General features: G+C 36.3%; 1 protein-coding gene across 1 annotated transcript in view; it reads left to right on the top strand.

Annotated features, from left to right (window-relative positions):
• Window positions 1-16,829, top strand: part of Brwd3 (bromodomain and WD repeat domain containing 3) — a 103,315-nt gene that overhangs the window by 63,977 nt on the left and 22,509 nt on the right. Inside the window, exons 19-25 of the mRNA XM_057760142.1 lie at window positions 2,617-2,800; window positions 4,106-4,199; window positions 6,652-6,801; window positions 7,720-7,796; window positions 8,440-8,608; window positions 9,737-9,850; window positions 16,366-16,473. Of these exons, the coding sequence (XP_057616125.1) occupies window positions 2,617-2,800; window positions 4,106-4,199; window positions 6,652-6,801; window positions 7,720-7,796; window positions 8,440-8,608; window positions 9,737-9,850; window positions 16,366-16,473 (896 nt within the window). The remainder of the gene's footprint in view (window positions 1-2,616; window positions 2,801-4,105; window positions 4,200-6,651; window positions 6,802-7,719; window positions 7,797-8,439; window positions 8,609-9,736; window positions 9,851-16,365; window positions 16,474-16,829) is intronic.

The following is a 16,829-nucleotide window of genomic DNA, read 5'->3' as shown; positions in this document are numbered from 1 at the left end:
TTATTAGGGGCCCGACCTATGAAGGTTTTAAACTTAAACCACCTTAAGTTTGGGAATGCCATTGCAATAATTGGTCCCAGTTGTTGAAAGGGGAGCAGCATATCACCCTTTGCTCCTGAATGAACAAAATAGTTCAGTAGAAAAAGGTCTGGTCTTCTCTTTTTACACAACAACTTCATTTTAATACCAGTAGAAGTTATATAATTAATTATTCTTTCCCCATTTACTTTGCATGTAAGTGTGTGTATAAGTGAGTATGTATATGACCATGGGCTAGAACTCAGGTTAGCAGACTTAAGAACAAGCACCTTTATCTGCTGAACTATCTTGTTACCTCTAACATGAGTATTATTATTTAAAATACACCTTCCTTCACTTACCATAAAATGTACCTCTGTACCTGAGATATATATAATTGTTTCAATTCTAATTTGTCAAGAAATGTGAGTTTTTTGAGACAGTGTTTCTCTGTGTAGCCGTGACTGTCCTAGAACTCACTCTGTAGATCACGCTGGCCTCAAACTCACAGAGATCCACCGACCTCTGCCTACTTAGTGCTGTGATTAAAGGCATTAGCCACCTCTACCTGGCAAGATTTTTTTCTTAGTGCTAGGGATTGAACTCAACATCTTAAGGAGCAAAGTCTCCACCACTCAACTACATTTTGAGCCCATTATTTGTGTTTGTGATTAAGTCTTGCTGTGTTGCCCATAGTGGCCTTGAAGTTGTGGCCATCATGCCTTGCCCTCCAAAGGACTAGGTTCCAAGGACCTATACCACTATGCCTGATTGTTTCATTTTATACTTACATAATTACTGTACTTTTTGGTAAAATCACGTATAGGGTTGCACAGAAGTAAACATATGCAAATTTGAAGCAACACAAAGAGTATTTTGCTTATTTCTTGAGTTATTTCACAAAATTATAATAAAACAGTTCTTCATATGGGTCCCTTGGGGCATCCAACTCAGTTAAGTTTTCCTGAGCCTCGGACAAGGTTAGAAGTAGAGTGGCAATCCTGTATTGCAGAGTTCTTAGGTCCCCAATTTAGATCTTCATTAGTGCAATCAATATTTAGCTCTGCTTCCAGCACTAAGTTGTTGTAGACTGAAATTCCATCAGCCAAGGGAACCCCACTCACTTCTGTTTGCAATGCTCACTTTGTTTGGATTGTTTTTGAGTGTTGTTTTCGATAGCTATAATTTGCAGTTTTCTATTTGTGTTTTATTTGCAAATATGATAATAAGAAGCTTACTAGTGTTTTCTTACATTGCTTATTAATTTTGAAAGTGAAATTTGAAATTAAAAATGTTTTGCTAGCTGGATGTTATGGCTCATGCTTTAAATTCTATCATAGGGGCAGCTAATGCCTTAGGATCACAGTGGGTTCAAGGTCATCCTGAGATGCATAGTGTGTTTCTGAACAGCCTGGGTTACAGAGTGAGACCCTGGTTGTTTTTGGTTTGGGGTTCTCTCTCTCTCTCTCTCTCTCTCTCTCTCTCTCTATCTCTCTCTCTCTCTCTCTCTCTCTCTCTCTGTTTTCAGTTGCTTTCCTTATTTTTCGTGACTGTCTCTTACTGAACCTACTGCTCACCAAGACTTCTCTGCTTCTCGGCTGCTGGCATTATAGGCACAGCACACGACACTGGAGCTGGGTGCTAGGAATTCAGACTCAGGTCATCAGGCCTGTCTGACAAGCACTTTCCTGACTCAGTATCTCCCCAGTGTCTGCTAGTACTTTTCAATTTTTTGTTTTGAAAGTTTTGTAAGTTTTACATTATTTATTTATTTATTTATTTTTTCTTGCTTATTTAGCATTCCATTCTTTTTATTTATTTATTAAAAATTTCTGCCTCCTCCCCGCCTCCCATTTCCCCCCCTCCCCCAGTCAACTCCCCCTCCTTCAGCAGCCTGAAGAGCAGTCAGGGTTCCCTGCCCTGTGGGAAGTCCAAGGACCTCCCACCTCCTTCCAGGTCTAGTAAGGTGAGCATCTAAACAGCCTAGGCTCCCACAAAGCCAGTACGTGCAGCATACTCTGTAGCCTAGGCTAGCCTACAACTCATAATCTACCTCAGTCTCCCAAGACTTAGAATTACAGGTGTATATCTCTACACTTAGTTTACTGACAGTTGTCCTAATTAAGTAAGCAAAGATAGAATTTAGATTTTACAAGGATTTAAATTAAATTATTGTTAGTTTATATATATGAATATTTCAGATCATATTTGGACAGGGTTGTGTATTCTGTATTTAGTAGATGTCTGATAAGTGGTGCCTTAAAAACGAAAAGAATTATACAAAATTTTAGCATTTATTGGGTACTTGATATTATTTATAATAATATAGAAACATGAAGATGGCACAGAGAAAATGTAGAACAGGGATAATAATTACTTTCATGTTTCCAAAAGTCGCTTTCTGTTTTTCCTTCTCGCCTCTGTTATTTTTGGTGCTAGGGATCAAATCTAGGGCTTTGCTCATCCTAGGTAAGCAATCTGTTTACAGTATCAGCCCCAAACAGCAAGTCTTTGAAATTTAGATCTTATTTAGCGCTCTAATCTCCATCACTGGTATATTTGTTCAGAACATTGTGGTTTTCCTTGCTTTTGCTTTAGCTCTGAGTAGTCCAAATATGGACATACCCTCTTCTCCAAATATTGGGCTTCGGCGTAGTGGTCAAATTGAAGGTGTTCGGCAAATGCATAACAATGCTCCTAGGAGCCAGATGGCCACTGAACGAGATCTCATGGCCTGGAGCAGAAGAGTGGTGGTAAATGAACTAAATAATGGAGTTAGTAGGTGAGTTGACATGGTAACCTTCCTAAGAAAATTCAAAACTGTATATTTACAAGAGAATTACGTTAAATTAGCCTAGTAACTGAGATATTCTAATCAAGCTGCATCATATGTTAGTTTTTCCATATCAACTGATTGTAATTAGCTTATTTTGTGACAAATATCCTCCTAAATGTGCTCACCTTTTGATTAATGCCCTGGGAAATACTGAGAAGGTGATGCATTCTTGCGCCAGTGTGTGGGCTTATCGTCTAAGGGTAAGAATACAGAAACTAAGACAGAATTCATATTAGAGCACATGTGAACCTGAGTGGCATATTGACTATGGATTAACAGTGATCCAAGAAAAAGGTCACCAGCTACATATTGGAGCAGTATGAGTATGCAGTGTAAATGTGCTTTAAAATGTCATTCAAATAGTCTTCACTGGTGAAAGGATTTTGTTGGCATAATTTCAAATCTACAATCACAATTCTTACTTGTAAAACTACCTTTTTTATAATAACAACTGTATAATCACTAGTAGAGATGGGTTATATATGTATATATTATGTATAATATGTGTGTGTGTGTGTGTGTGTGTATGAACTATTCCAGAGAGCATATATTTTAACCATACCGTCTAACCAAGTATTATTAGCAGATAATCCCAAAGTAGCAAAATATATTAAAACCTATTTTCCCCCTCTGCTTTCTGGTATAAGTAGGAATCAAGAAAAAAAGCTAATTTTATGAGTTGCAACTGCTAGAATAGAGAAAATTCAAAGAATTCCTTACTCAAAAGTAAACGAGGAAGCAGGGAATTAGATATTTGTGCGCTAATAGTCATTGCGGTGTTATTCAAGTGAACAAATTAAATATCAATCAGTAAATAGATTATCAAATATGATTTAGCATACAACGGTATTTTATTAGTCTATAAAGAAGCCATTATGATAACTGCTGAAACATGAATAAAATTTGAAGCTGTCTTGCCAGGTAAAAGAAGATATAACACAAAAGGACAAATAGTGTGTAGCTCTACTTAACATAATATTTAGAGCAGGAAAATTCATAGACATAGTAACAGATAGCAGAGGCTTTCAGGGCCTAGAGGAATGGGGAAATGGGAAGTAATCGCTTAATAGTTCCAGGTTTTATCTTGGAAATGATCGAAAAGTAATGGGGATGGGTGGTGGTGCTGATTGCAGTACATTGCCACTGAGGAATATGGCTAAAACTATTACAGAGCTACATTTTCTATTTTGAAATTGTTTAATTTTCAGAGTTGATGTTTAAACTCTTGGATTCTTTTTCTTATTTTATTAGGGTTCAAGAGGAATGTCGCACTGCGAAAGGTGACCTAGAAATTAGTCTTTATACCGTCGAAAAGAAGAAAAAGCCATCTTCTACTAGCCAAAGAGTAAGTTTGCTTTTTCAGTGCTTTCAAATCCAATGTTTGCAAATAATAATTATTTAAAAGGCAACAGTTATCTATCAAGAGGGTATTTAAGTTGGCATCTGCTTACAGGGATCTTAATTTTTCAACCTCAAATCCATATCCATACATGCATGTGAATGGTTATTAACAGAAAAAATTTAAATAAAAGGTTGCCTTTTAATGTATATGTATAAAATATTATTTTCATATTTTTAAATGCAATCGTGACTTTTTATTGGTTATTAATCAAAATGTGAAACAAATGCTATATACGTTAGGATAGAGGTTGTCACGCTTATGTATGAAATCCTTGGTTTTAGTTAATTATATTTTATTGAAATACAGGCAAATATTCAATTATGGCTTGCCTTTAGTTGTTTTTATATTATATATAAAGAGAGTTGAGTAGTTGGAATAAAAATGATCTGACCTAGAAAGCCAGACATTCTGACCCTCTACAAATAGTTTGCCGAGCCTTGTATAACCTATCCAATCACGTAAGCAAAACCTAACTATACGTTGGCATGTACTAGGTTCATTTCCCAGTAGACCCTGCTATGAATGGATGAGATACCTGTACTGCATTTGGCCTAACTAATAAGCTTATGAATTCTTCTCATTCACCAGTCAAAAGGAATTAGGATGTAAACTATTTCTTCCCGAGTTATATCCCCTCTGTAGGATATAGTTAATTGGATAATTTTCAGTGTTTAAAGAAAAGCTAAGCAGTGTATCCTGAATTTTAATTATTTTTTTTGTCAGTGAACAAAATTAAGTGTAATTATCATAAATACCTCAAAGTATTTGTACATGATTCTGATATCTGCTTTAAATTTTTATATTGTGGGTATTTTAAGCTTATTCCATCTCTAGTATGAATCTAATTAATGGTTTCTTTTGTTTTGCTTATTTGCCAATAATTAGTTTATCTGGAAATGCTAGGGTTTAGAGTAGGTATTAAGCATTTAGGTATTTAGGCTGGAATTTAGACATTTTCATATACATTTGAAGACCACAGAAGCCAGACATGGTAGTGTGTATATGTAATCCCAAAATTTGGGGGGCTGAGGTAGAAAGGAAATGAGAGTTTGAGGTCACTCTGGACAACATAGTAATATTTACATATAAGAAAAAGAAACTGACCCTTCAAGACTAGTTTATAAGAGTTTTAAAGTTATTCCCAATGATATTAAGGCTGTAGCTTTGCTTGTGATAGTATCAACCATAATGATTTCTACTTATAGATATTAGATATTGTAGAAAGGTAGATACACTAAATTTTCCTTGTTAAAGTGAAGTATCTTTTTTTAATAGGCTCTTGCTGTAACCCTGGCTAGCTTGGAAGCCCAGGCTAAGCTGGGACATCAGTTGAATTCCGTGTTACTACTATAATTGTGTCTTTTACGTCGTTCACAAGTAGTAGGACTGAATTCCAGTGAGAGAGAAGTTAAGCATGTCATAGTTTCTTGTTTTGGCTTTGGTTTCTGAGATAGGATCTTTCTCTATAGCCCCCGCTGGCCTGGAACTTACTACGTAGACTGCTAATCTTGCACACAGTGCTCCTTCTGCCTGTTGTCTCTTGAATGCTGGAAATACTTCCAACTCTTGCCTCTTTTCACAGGTTTGGGGATTATAAGTATGTGCTACAATATCTGATTTGGATGTTGCTTTTTATATGTGTATTACTTCGAGTCTTAAATCTTCTATTATGTAATCTAAAGCTTATTTTAGGTCTATCGATTCTCTCCTGGCATTTTTCTACAAGGAATATTTGTTAAATTGATTCTTCAAATTATTTTTCTGGGGCCAGGGATATGGCTCAATAGTTAAGAGCACTGGCTGCTCTTAACAGAGTGCCCAGATTTGATTCCTTGTAACTCACAAATCATCTGTAACTCCTGGTTGAGGGGAATCGATGCGCTCTGGCCTCCACTGGTACAAGGCAGGCATGTGATATACAAATATGTGCGGAGGCCAAACAGCCGTACACATAAAATGAGAAATAAATTCAAATCAGTTTGTTTTGTTTGTTTTGAGCCAGGGTCTCACTCTGTAGCCCAGGCTGTCCTTGAACTTACTGTAGTCCTTCTGCTTCAGTTTCCCGAGTTCTTGGAATACAAGTGTGAACAAGTGTAAAGCTGTGTTAGATTGATTCTAAAGATCTTTAATAAACCTTAAGAATCTTAAGACTGCTAATCTGGAATGAAAGAAATATAAATGATTAAATCTAATTGGTCATGCTAATGCTTTTACAGACTTTCTTATATTTCTTTTTAAAAGTTCACCTAAGGATGGACATTTATTCCTTCTATGATAATTGTGAATAATGTGTCATGTGTAAACTCTGAATGGGCAAATTCTTGCAACCGAGGTATTCAGTGTTCAGTTTTGTACTATTTCTTCTTTTAAAATAGGTTTCCCTTCTCTTTTACAGAATGATCATCAGCCTAGCTGTGGGCGGTCTTTACGGAGGACACAGCGCAAGCGTCAGCATACTTACCTAACACGGTCCAACATAGAGCATAATTCACAGGCATCATCTCAAAATGCAGGTGTACAAGAAGATTCAGACAGCTCCTCGGAGGTTAGCTCTGCTGTTATTTATTCGAAGTTACTTTTTTTGTTGTACCATTTATTCAGGTTTCCTTTTGCAAGCCACTTGAATAAGAAACGCAGAGGTTTACTTATTAATAAGCGCTTACACAGATTTGGGTGTTCCATTTAACACTTCGGATTGTCTTTCCTGATTTCTACCTAAGATACTATCTCGGCAAGGGTATGGCATATGCCACCCAAAGTTTGTCTTTGTGACAGTGAGATAAGATAGTGACAGAAAATCTTTCTAGACATGAAACATAAATAATAGAAATAAGGCAAACAGTCCCAGGACTGATTCACTCTTTGTAATTAGCTTGTATATCCCTTTTATTTTATTTTATTACTGACTCTATCTATTCCAGAAGTCATTGAGCGTTGATTTTCCACAGACCTATCTTCATCATGACAGTGAAGAGAGTATATAGCTGCTCTTTTCCTCTTGTTCCTTTGTTCCCCAATCCTCTTGTTCGTTTAACAACTCTATTTTTTAGATCCATAATGAGAGTTTTATTGACATTAACATTATAGAGTACTTTCTTTCTTCTACTATTCAGTTTTTAAAGTAATATTTCCCTTTTCCTCCATGAATATCTTGACCTTAAAACAATACTCACAATATTTTTAAAGCTATTTTTTAGCATTTAAGAAGACTATAAGTATTTTGAGATTTAAACATTTTTCTAAAGAAACAAAAATGTTTTATATCAATAAAGAGTATAATACCAGACATCATAAAATACCCACTAGGTTTGTTTGTAAATTTGAGATCTATGTAGAAAAATAATTATGTACATTTTAGCTAGGATGTTTGATGAAGTAATAAAGTGTTGTACATCAAATAGGTTTTTTTTTATATTATACTAGCTGATACTAAATATATTTAATTGCCTTCTCTTTATTATAGGAAGATGAAACTGTTGGCACAAGTGATGCTTCGGTGGAAGACCCTGTTGTTGAGTGGCAAAGTGAAAGCTCTTCCAGGTAGTTCCAATTGACCCCAAATTACTCAAAATTTTGTATGAAATTATGATTTTGTAGGAATTTGATAAAGCCACAGATAAAATAGTGTCATGTAATAGAAAAAAATTCTGGGTTTGAAGCCCATGTACCATGTATTTATTTATTCTTGACTCCCAATACTTTCTATGGATGTAACTATAGAGGTGTTGTTTCTTTTATCTGTGAAATAAGCTTCATTTTAAATTTATGATTCTACTTCTATGCAATTTTATATAATCATTTCAGGTTTTGGTCTTTTGATATAGAGTATTATTATGTAACTCTGGCTGTCCTAGAACTCACTAGACCAAGCTGGCTTTAAACTCTCACAGATCTGCCTGCCTCTGTTATTAAAGGTGTGCACCTTATCTAAAACTTTAAAACTTTATTTTAGTTTTAAAACTATATCTCCATTTCAGTGATAAGATTCATGTTTATTTTTAGGCAGTTTTGTGTTTCCAGCAAGGATTTTTAAATCCTGTCCTAGCAAATTCAGTATTTTTTATTCTGGAAGCATTTCATAAAAATTTTGTATTTATCATGCTACTTTTTCAGTCCTTGTCTTGTAAGTGCTGTTTCATAAGAAAATGATGACTTTTCCATCATAATTTTGATTTCTTGCCAGTGATTCATCAAGTGAATATTCTGACTGGACAGCGGATGCTGGGATAAATTTGCAGCCTCCCAAGAGACAAACAAGACAGGCAGCGCAGAAGATCTTCAGCAGCTCTGAAGATGAAAAGGTGAAGCCCTTAGAAGATAGGAAGAAGAAGACTAAGCAGACGAGAAAGAAGGTTTGTAATACGGAAATCGCTTTGTTTTGCCTTGTTTTTCTTTTTTGCCTCCAATATTTGAATATTTTATAGTGACATTTGCTTTTCCTCTAAAAATGTCAATTAAAAATTTTAATTGACTTGAAAGAATTATTCCTAATTTCTTGTTATTCAAAGGTACAGTTAATTGCCATCATTATGTTATTAAACCAGAACATTGACAGTTGCTTGTAAAAATGTAGCAAAGTTCTACAAGAATAAGCCATCGTAATAAAATAAAATTATTCTTGTCATTACCCAATTATAAATTTGTATTCCTATAAACATTTTACTCATAGGATAAAAGAGTTTGAATTTATATTTTATTTTACCTCATTATCCTTTCCACCAATATAATTTAATTTAAGGGACGTAATACTTTAATCTACATACTTCTCTGAATTTCATAGTTTGTTTACCTGTTAATTTTTGTGATATTATACTGTTTTTATACTTTCTATTTTAAAAGGATTGCTGTTCTCTAAAAATCTAGTATCTAAATGGAAAATGGCTGATTCCATTAAATGAGCTCTGCACATTCTTCTTATATGAAATGTCAAAGATATTAATGCACTAGTGCAGTAATCCTGTTGTATTAGTACATACAAATACTAGGGGATGAACCTACTGCTTCGCACACTACCACTGAGCTATATACCAGCTCTTTTATCTACTTTTCCATTTTCAGACAGAATCTCAAGTTCCCCAGACTGGCCTTGAACTTTCAATTCTTCTGTCCCAACTTCCTGAATATCTGGGATTACAGACCTGCAGCATCTGGTCCATCTTTTATTCTTAATAGTCACTATTGTATTATTATTTGAGTTGATATAGTCTAGAAACATGAAGAGAAAAAATGTGCTATTATTAGATGATAATATAATGTCAAGCTATTATCTGTGATCCAAAATTGAACTGCTTGATTTTTTTGATATAAAATAAATGTATAGTTTCTATTGGATATGTTTAAAACTTAAATATTTTCAGTGTGCATGAAACCTGCTATTTTACATAATTTTTTCTGTCTTTTTCATACTACTATTCATGAGTCTGCACTTATGAATCATTGTTACAAATACTGTAATTGTTATTTGATTTGTTTTGTTTTAGAAAGGGGGACTTGTTTCTATGGCAGGCGAACCCAGTGAAGAATGGTTTGCCCCTCAGTGGATCTTGGATACTATACCACGTCGTTCTCCATTCGTTCCACAGATGGGAGATGAGGTACTTGTTGTCCAATAAAAACCCTTTTGATTCAAGAACACTATTGGGTTTGAGAGATGGCTCAGTAGTTAAGAGCACTAACTGTTTTCCTGGAGTACCTAGGTTCGATTCCCAGCACCACATGACAGCTCACAACTGTCTGTGACACCAGTTACACAGGATCTAATGCCCTCTTCTGGCCTTTGTGGGCACTAGGCATACACATGGTGCACAGACATTCATTCAGGCACATAAAGGAAAATAAATCAACAATAACAGAATATTTCCTTTATTATAAAAAAGAAACAACTAACATTGCTTGGTGGGGGTGGCACACGCCTTAAATCCCAGTACCTGGGAGGCAGAGGCAGGTGGATCTCTGTGAGTTCAAGGAAACCCTGTTCTACAGAGCAAGTTCCAGGACACCGAGGACAACATAGAAATCCTGTCTCAAAAAAACCAAACCAAATAAACAAAAGAACAATTAACACTATTCAATCTTGGTATCTTATATTGGTTTGATTTTATAGCTTTATTTTTGAGCATATGTGCATAATTGAGGGCAGCACATATTCTACAGAGCACAAGTGGAGGTCAGAGGACAGCTCTGTGGAATCATTTCTCTTTCTACCTGTTACGTGGGTTCCAGGAATTAAACTCAGGTCACAAAACTTGCACAGCAAGTGCCTTTAATGACTGAACCTTCATATTGTAATTCTGTACTAATTATATATGTGCTATCATTGTTTCCTTATTCAGTTGTGTATATAATTAATTTTGCTCCCTTTGTAGAGGTCTGGAATAATGTAGTCAACATAGTAGATACTAGGTTATTTATGATTTCTAAAGTTATAAAAGCAGTTGATTTTTAATTGGAAGTTGGAGAATTGAGTGGTACTTTGAGTCCTCAATCAATCAATAGCTAATATTGTTTTAAAAATTCAGTGTGTTAGAAAATATGCTAAAACAGGTATGTCTCACCCAGAATACCTAGGAATGTGGCCCAACCCATTTGTTTATATTACGTTCCAAGATCAAAAAGTTCGACACCTGTGCTAAAGGATAATTACTGAGTCTCTGGATAAATGTAGATACTCATTTATAATTAGGCATAAAAAAATCTAATAAAACATTACCCAGTAGAAACTTTGAGTATGTTAGTGAAATTATGGTTACCTTGGAATATCATTCCTTTAGGTAGACTGTTTTGTCTGGTCTGTTGACCGACCAAATATTGAAACCTTTTGTGTGTGTTGGGGACTGAACCCCGGGTTGATACAAGCTAGGCAGTTGTGCCATTCTGTTGCACTCTCAGCCTCTGCACACCATTTTGAATTCAGAATTAATAGTAGAAATGTAAAGTCATCATCTCAATAACAGATATAAAAAGGACAAGTGAATAGGTTTGAAATGAGACCAAATACAAACGTGGTCTAATTTTTTCTTAAAGAGATCTTGTAGCAGATTTAGCTGTCGAATAACATGAGTAAGCTATCTTTTGTTTATTTTGTTTAGGAATTATTAAAATGTTTCTTTTTGGTGTATGTTGGACTTTTGGCTAGTGTTTGTTTACGGTGATTACTATGCTAGTAAGCTTCTGATGATATGTTGAACAACTTAAAAGCCTCATAATTTTTGACAGATCTGAAATTATAATTTATTCTATTTAATGCCTATTTTGAGACATTTGAGATCTGTGGTAAAGTTGAATTAATTTGAGAGGACTTTACGGAATAAAATTAGCCTCTGTATCCTTTTAAAGTCTGATGAGACCCTTCTCTACACTTCATGACAACTTCTGTCAGTTCATGTCTTGATGGAATCACTTAAACTGATTTTATTTTATTAAACTGATTGTATCATGCTTCAAGATTATGTATTAGGCTATGGCAGTTGTTTGGGGGAATGGAGAAAGTTTTGTAGTGAATCCAACAGTTGAATAGCAATTTGAGAATGTTTTTATTAAGAGCTCATAAAGGCACAAATGTACTGTTCATGTAATTAGTTTCTTAATTACAGCATTACTTACTACTTTGTCTAGCTATTAAGCCCTTGTTGTTTTGCTTAGAATAACCCTACTAATAAATGATTGCTCCTCAGAATGCTCCTTCTTAAAGGTCTAACTCAAATGCCAAATTCTGTTTGGCCCATAACTAATTCTATATGAATTTTCATACCCACAGTGTGTGTGTGTGTGTGTGTGTGTGTGTATTATGGTACTTTCCCTTAAAGAAAAATACTACATTTTAATACTTTATGATTGCATCTAATTCCTTGTGCTTAGATGTTTTGTCAATATTGATAAAATAAATATATAATGATTTCCTTAGTTTGGATTTTAACTGCTATGATTTTTATTTACTAATATTTAAATATTTTTACTTTCTATGTGGGTTTTTTATTTCCTTGTTTTGTTTTTTGTTTGTTTGTTTTGAGGTAGGGTTTCTCTGTGTAGCCCTGGCTCTCCGGGAACTCACTGTGTAGACCAGGTTGGCCTCGAACTCACAGAGATCCATCTACCTCCCTCCTGAGTGCTTGGATTAAAGGTGTGTGCCACCACTGCCCAGGTCTCTATGTAGGTTTTTTATTCATAGAGTATGCTTATGTATTTTTTGGCTTTGTATAATAGGAATTTGTTCTCTCAAACCATTTTGAAAGGTGAAAGTATTTTAATGTGGCACTGGCAGATCTGTGTTCTCTTCCAAATCTCTAGTACTGAATCCTCCCCACTTCACCTAGCTTTGGGTCATTCTCAGAATCCGTGGTGTTCATCACATGTGGCAACATTACTTCAGTTTCTGTCCTACCTTCATATGGCAGTCTTCCTTCCAATTCTCTCTGTATTCACTTTCCATCTTTTTATCTGGACAGTTGTTTAGGGTGTACATACATCTGCTATGAGCTCAAGGGCTCTTAAATTGATTATATCTACAAAGGTAGTATTTTCCGAGTAAGATCAGAGTCTGTGTGTGTGTGTGTGTGTGTGTTAGGGTACACTGTTAGTGCAAAACCAACCCCTGCATTTGAGAAGAGAGCACTGAAAGTTCAGGAGCATTTCATTGAAGACAAGGAGAAGGGAATTGGCCTTACTTAAGTGCTGCCAATGTGGCAGGAAGACCAAGAGGCCCAGAGGGGACCTAGGGCTCTTTTATTCTCAAACAGTAGTGTCAGCAGTATACCAAAATTAACCACAATACTGTGTCCACAGCCTGATGCCTCCTTTATGTGCTCACCTGATAGTATTTGTGATTGGGAAACGCATTTTTGTCTTCTCCATAAACTTCAATATGTGTATTTATAAAGCTGAACTTATAGTAGTAGTTCTGTCTCACAGGAATGCTGGGAGGATTGGTTAGTATATTGTATGTGAAGAATAGTCTCTTGCACAAGAACAAATAGGAAGTGTAGCTGTTACTACAATTTGGCCAGTGCTACATGGTATGAAGTATTTGAGTCATGTCACAGTGTCCTATTTACAGATGAGATGACAGAATTAGAAAGGTAAGCAAGTTGGCCAAATTTGCATATAATTAGGTGTTAGAGTCACAGCATACTGGTACAGAACTTTCAAAACCACAGCCTCTCATGCTTTTTATGAGAACTCATCTACAGGCCTCAGCTAAAGATGAGAAATTAAATTCCTTGGGGTAAAGGAGGAGAGTAATCTTCCTCATACCTCATTGTGTATTTTAAACTCTGCTGATATGGTATTTTATGATACCTTTGTCTGCTTATGCTTATTTCTGTCAGCATTCTGAAACCACTGAGGAAAAGAAATTTTCCTCAATAACTATAGAAAATAGTAGTAAATATTACCTTTCAAAAATTTGAAGTGTCGGGGGCTGGAGAGATGGCTCAGTGGTTAAGAGCACTGACTGCTCTTCCAGAGGTCCTGAGTTCAATTCCCAGCAACCACATGGTGACTCACAGCCATCTATAATGAGACCTGACGCCCCCTTCTGGCTTGCGGGCACACATGGAAGGAATGCTGTACACATAATAAATAAATAAATATTTAAAAAAAAATTTGAAGTGTCTCACGAAACACTTGAATTCATTTTCTTCTGTGCTCAGCTCATGTCGACATGAACTCTTGCGACAGAACAGTTCTTTTTTTTAATTAATTAATTTATTTATTTATTAAAGATTTCTGCCTTCTCCCCGCCACTGCCTCCCATTTCCCTCCCCCTCCCTCATCAAGTCCCCCTCCCTCATCATCCCTAAGAGTAATCCAGGTTCCCTGCCCTGTGGGAAGTCCAAGGACCACCCACCTCCATCCAGGTCTAGTAAGGTGAGCATCCAAACTGCCTAGGCTCCCACAAAGCCAGTACGTGCAGTAGGATCAAAAACCCATTGCCATTGTTCTTGAGTTCTCAGTAGTCCTCATTGTCCGCTATGTTCTGCGAGTCCAGTTTTATCCCATGCTTTTTAAGACCCAGGCCAGCTGGCCTTGGTGAGTTCCTGAAAGAACATCCCTATTGTCTCAGTGTGTGGATGCACCCCTCCCGGTCCTGAGTTCCTTGCTCGTGCTCTCTCTCCTTCTGCTCCTGATTTGGACCTTGGGGTTTCAGTCCGGTGCTCCAATGTGGGTCTCTGTCTCTGTCTCCTTTCATCGCCTGATGAAGGTTAATATTCAGGAGGATGCCTATATGTTTTTCTTTGGGTTCACCTTCTTATTTAGCTTCTCTAGGATCACGTATAATAGGCTCAATGTCCTTTATTTATGGCTAGAAACCAAATATGAGTGAGTACATCCCATGTTCCTCTTTTTGGATCTGACTCACCTCACTCAGGATAGTGTTTTCTATTTCTGTCCATTTGCCTGCAAAATTCAGGAAGTCATTGTTTTTTACTGCTGAGTAGTACTCTAATATGTATATATTCCATACTTTCTTCATCCATTCTTCCATTGAAGGGCATCTAGGTTGTTTCCAGGTTCTGGCTATTACAAACAATGCTGCTATGAACATAGTTGAGTATATACTTTTGTTGTATGATAGGGCATTTCTTGGGTATATTCCCAAGAGTGGTATTGCTGGGTCCAGGGGAGAGCTACAGTATTAAAAACAGCTTGGTATTGGCATAGAAACAGAGAAGTCGACCAATGGAATCGTATAGAAGACCCGGATTTTAACCCACAAACCTATGAACACCTGATTTTTGATAAAGGAGCTAAAAGTATACAATGGAAAAAAGAGAGCATCTTCAACAAATGGTGCTGGCAAAACTGGATGTCAATCTGTAGAAGAATGAAAATAGATCCATATCTATCACCATGCTCAAAACTCAAGTCCAAATGGATTAAAGACCTCAATATCAGTCCGAACACACTGAACCTGATAGAAGAGAAAGTGGGAAGTACTCTACAACACCTGGGCACAGGAGACCGCTTCCTACGTATAACCCCAGCAGCACAGACACTAAGGGCATCATTGACTAAATGGGACCTCCTGAGACTGAGAAGCTTCTGTAAAGCAAAGGACACTGTCACTAAAACAAAAAGGCAACCCACTGACTTGGAGAAGATCTTCACCAACCCCGCAACAGACAAAGGTCTGATCTCCAAAATATATAAAGAAGTCAAGAAACTAGACTGTAAAGGGCTAATCAACCCAATTAAAAAATGGGGCACTGAGCTGAACAGAGAATTCTCAACAGAAGAAGTTCGAATGGCCAAAAGACATTTAAGGTCATGCTCAACTTCCTTAGCGATCAGGGAAATGCAAATCAAGACAACTTTAAGATACCATCTTACACCTGTCAGAATGGTTAAAATAAAAAACACCAATGATAGCCTTTGCTGGAGAGGTTGTGGAGAAAGGGGTACACTCATCCATTGCTGGTGGGAATGCAAACTTGTGCAGCCACTTTGGAAAACAGTGTGGTGGTTTCTCAGGAATTTCGGGACAGAACAGTTCTTAATTTGTCTTAAAAATGACTTCATTTGCATACTGTATGCAGTCATTTTCCCAGGCAGCTTCATACTGAAGAAAGAAAACCACCCTGAATGTACACAAAACTAGTTGCATTTCAAAGACTTGTTTAAGCTTATAAGTAGCATTCTAAAAATGTGCATTTAAATTGTTGTTGAGAGTGGTAGCTTTCCTTATGACACTTTCATGAAGGCTTTGCTTGCTTGATCCCTCCGCTCTCATCACCTACATCTTTCTGCCCTACTTCTCCCCTTGTGGCCTGCCACTTTTAGTCCTTTCTACTTTAATGTCACAGGTGTTCTATTGCTCTCCCCTCCCCCTTCCGTGAAACTGACTTTTCCCTCTCCTAGACCTCTCTTTTCTTCAGCTGACTTTTGCAGCTGCTTGGGAGATAACAAGCACATTTATTATTTAAGCAATGTGAAATTTGGCACAGGGTTAGAGAGACATGAGTGTTGAGTGAGTAACTTTTGACCAGGAAAATGTTTGAAAAATTGTAATTATTTTATGTAAAGGGAAGAGGCTGTTTAGACATTATGTACTGGGAAGTGTAGAGTTAAAATAAATATGACTATGTAATAAATACATTGTTTTCTGTTTTAGCTTATTTATTTTAGGCAAGGACATGAAGCTTATGTGAGAGCTGTGAGGAAATCAAAAATATATAGTGTTAATTTACAAAAACAGCCATGGAACAAAATGGATCTCAGGGTGAGTTTGCTTGATGGGCATGAATACAATCAAGGGTTTGGGGATTAAGTGGCTTTAAGCTTTTTCTCAATTTTATGGATATTTTGGTGATATTGTATTTCCAAAATTAATGATATATGATATTTTATAGAATGGATTATATATATATTATATTTCTTAAAATTTGGGTGCTAGGATATAGTGATTCTTACCTATAATCCCAGTTCTTGGGAAGCTGAAGCAGAAATGCTGGAAAGTGAAGCCAGCATGGACTACAGATGAATTCCAAACCAGCCTAGGCAATAGTGTAAGACTCGGTATCAAAGAAAACAAACTGGAACAATCTTTTAAAAATGTCTATAGGGCTAGAGAGATGA

The sequence above is a fragment of the Chionomys nivalis genome, chromosome X (genome assembly GCF_950005125.1).
Source record: "Chionomys nivalis chromosome X, mChiNiv1.1, whole genome shotgun sequence".
NCBI lineage: Eukaryota > Metazoa > Chordata > Mammalia > Rodentia > Cricetidae > Chionomys > Chionomys nivalis.
The sequence above is the reverse complement of the archived record's forward strand: the minus strand, read 5'-3'. Positions and strand labels throughout refer to the sequence as shown.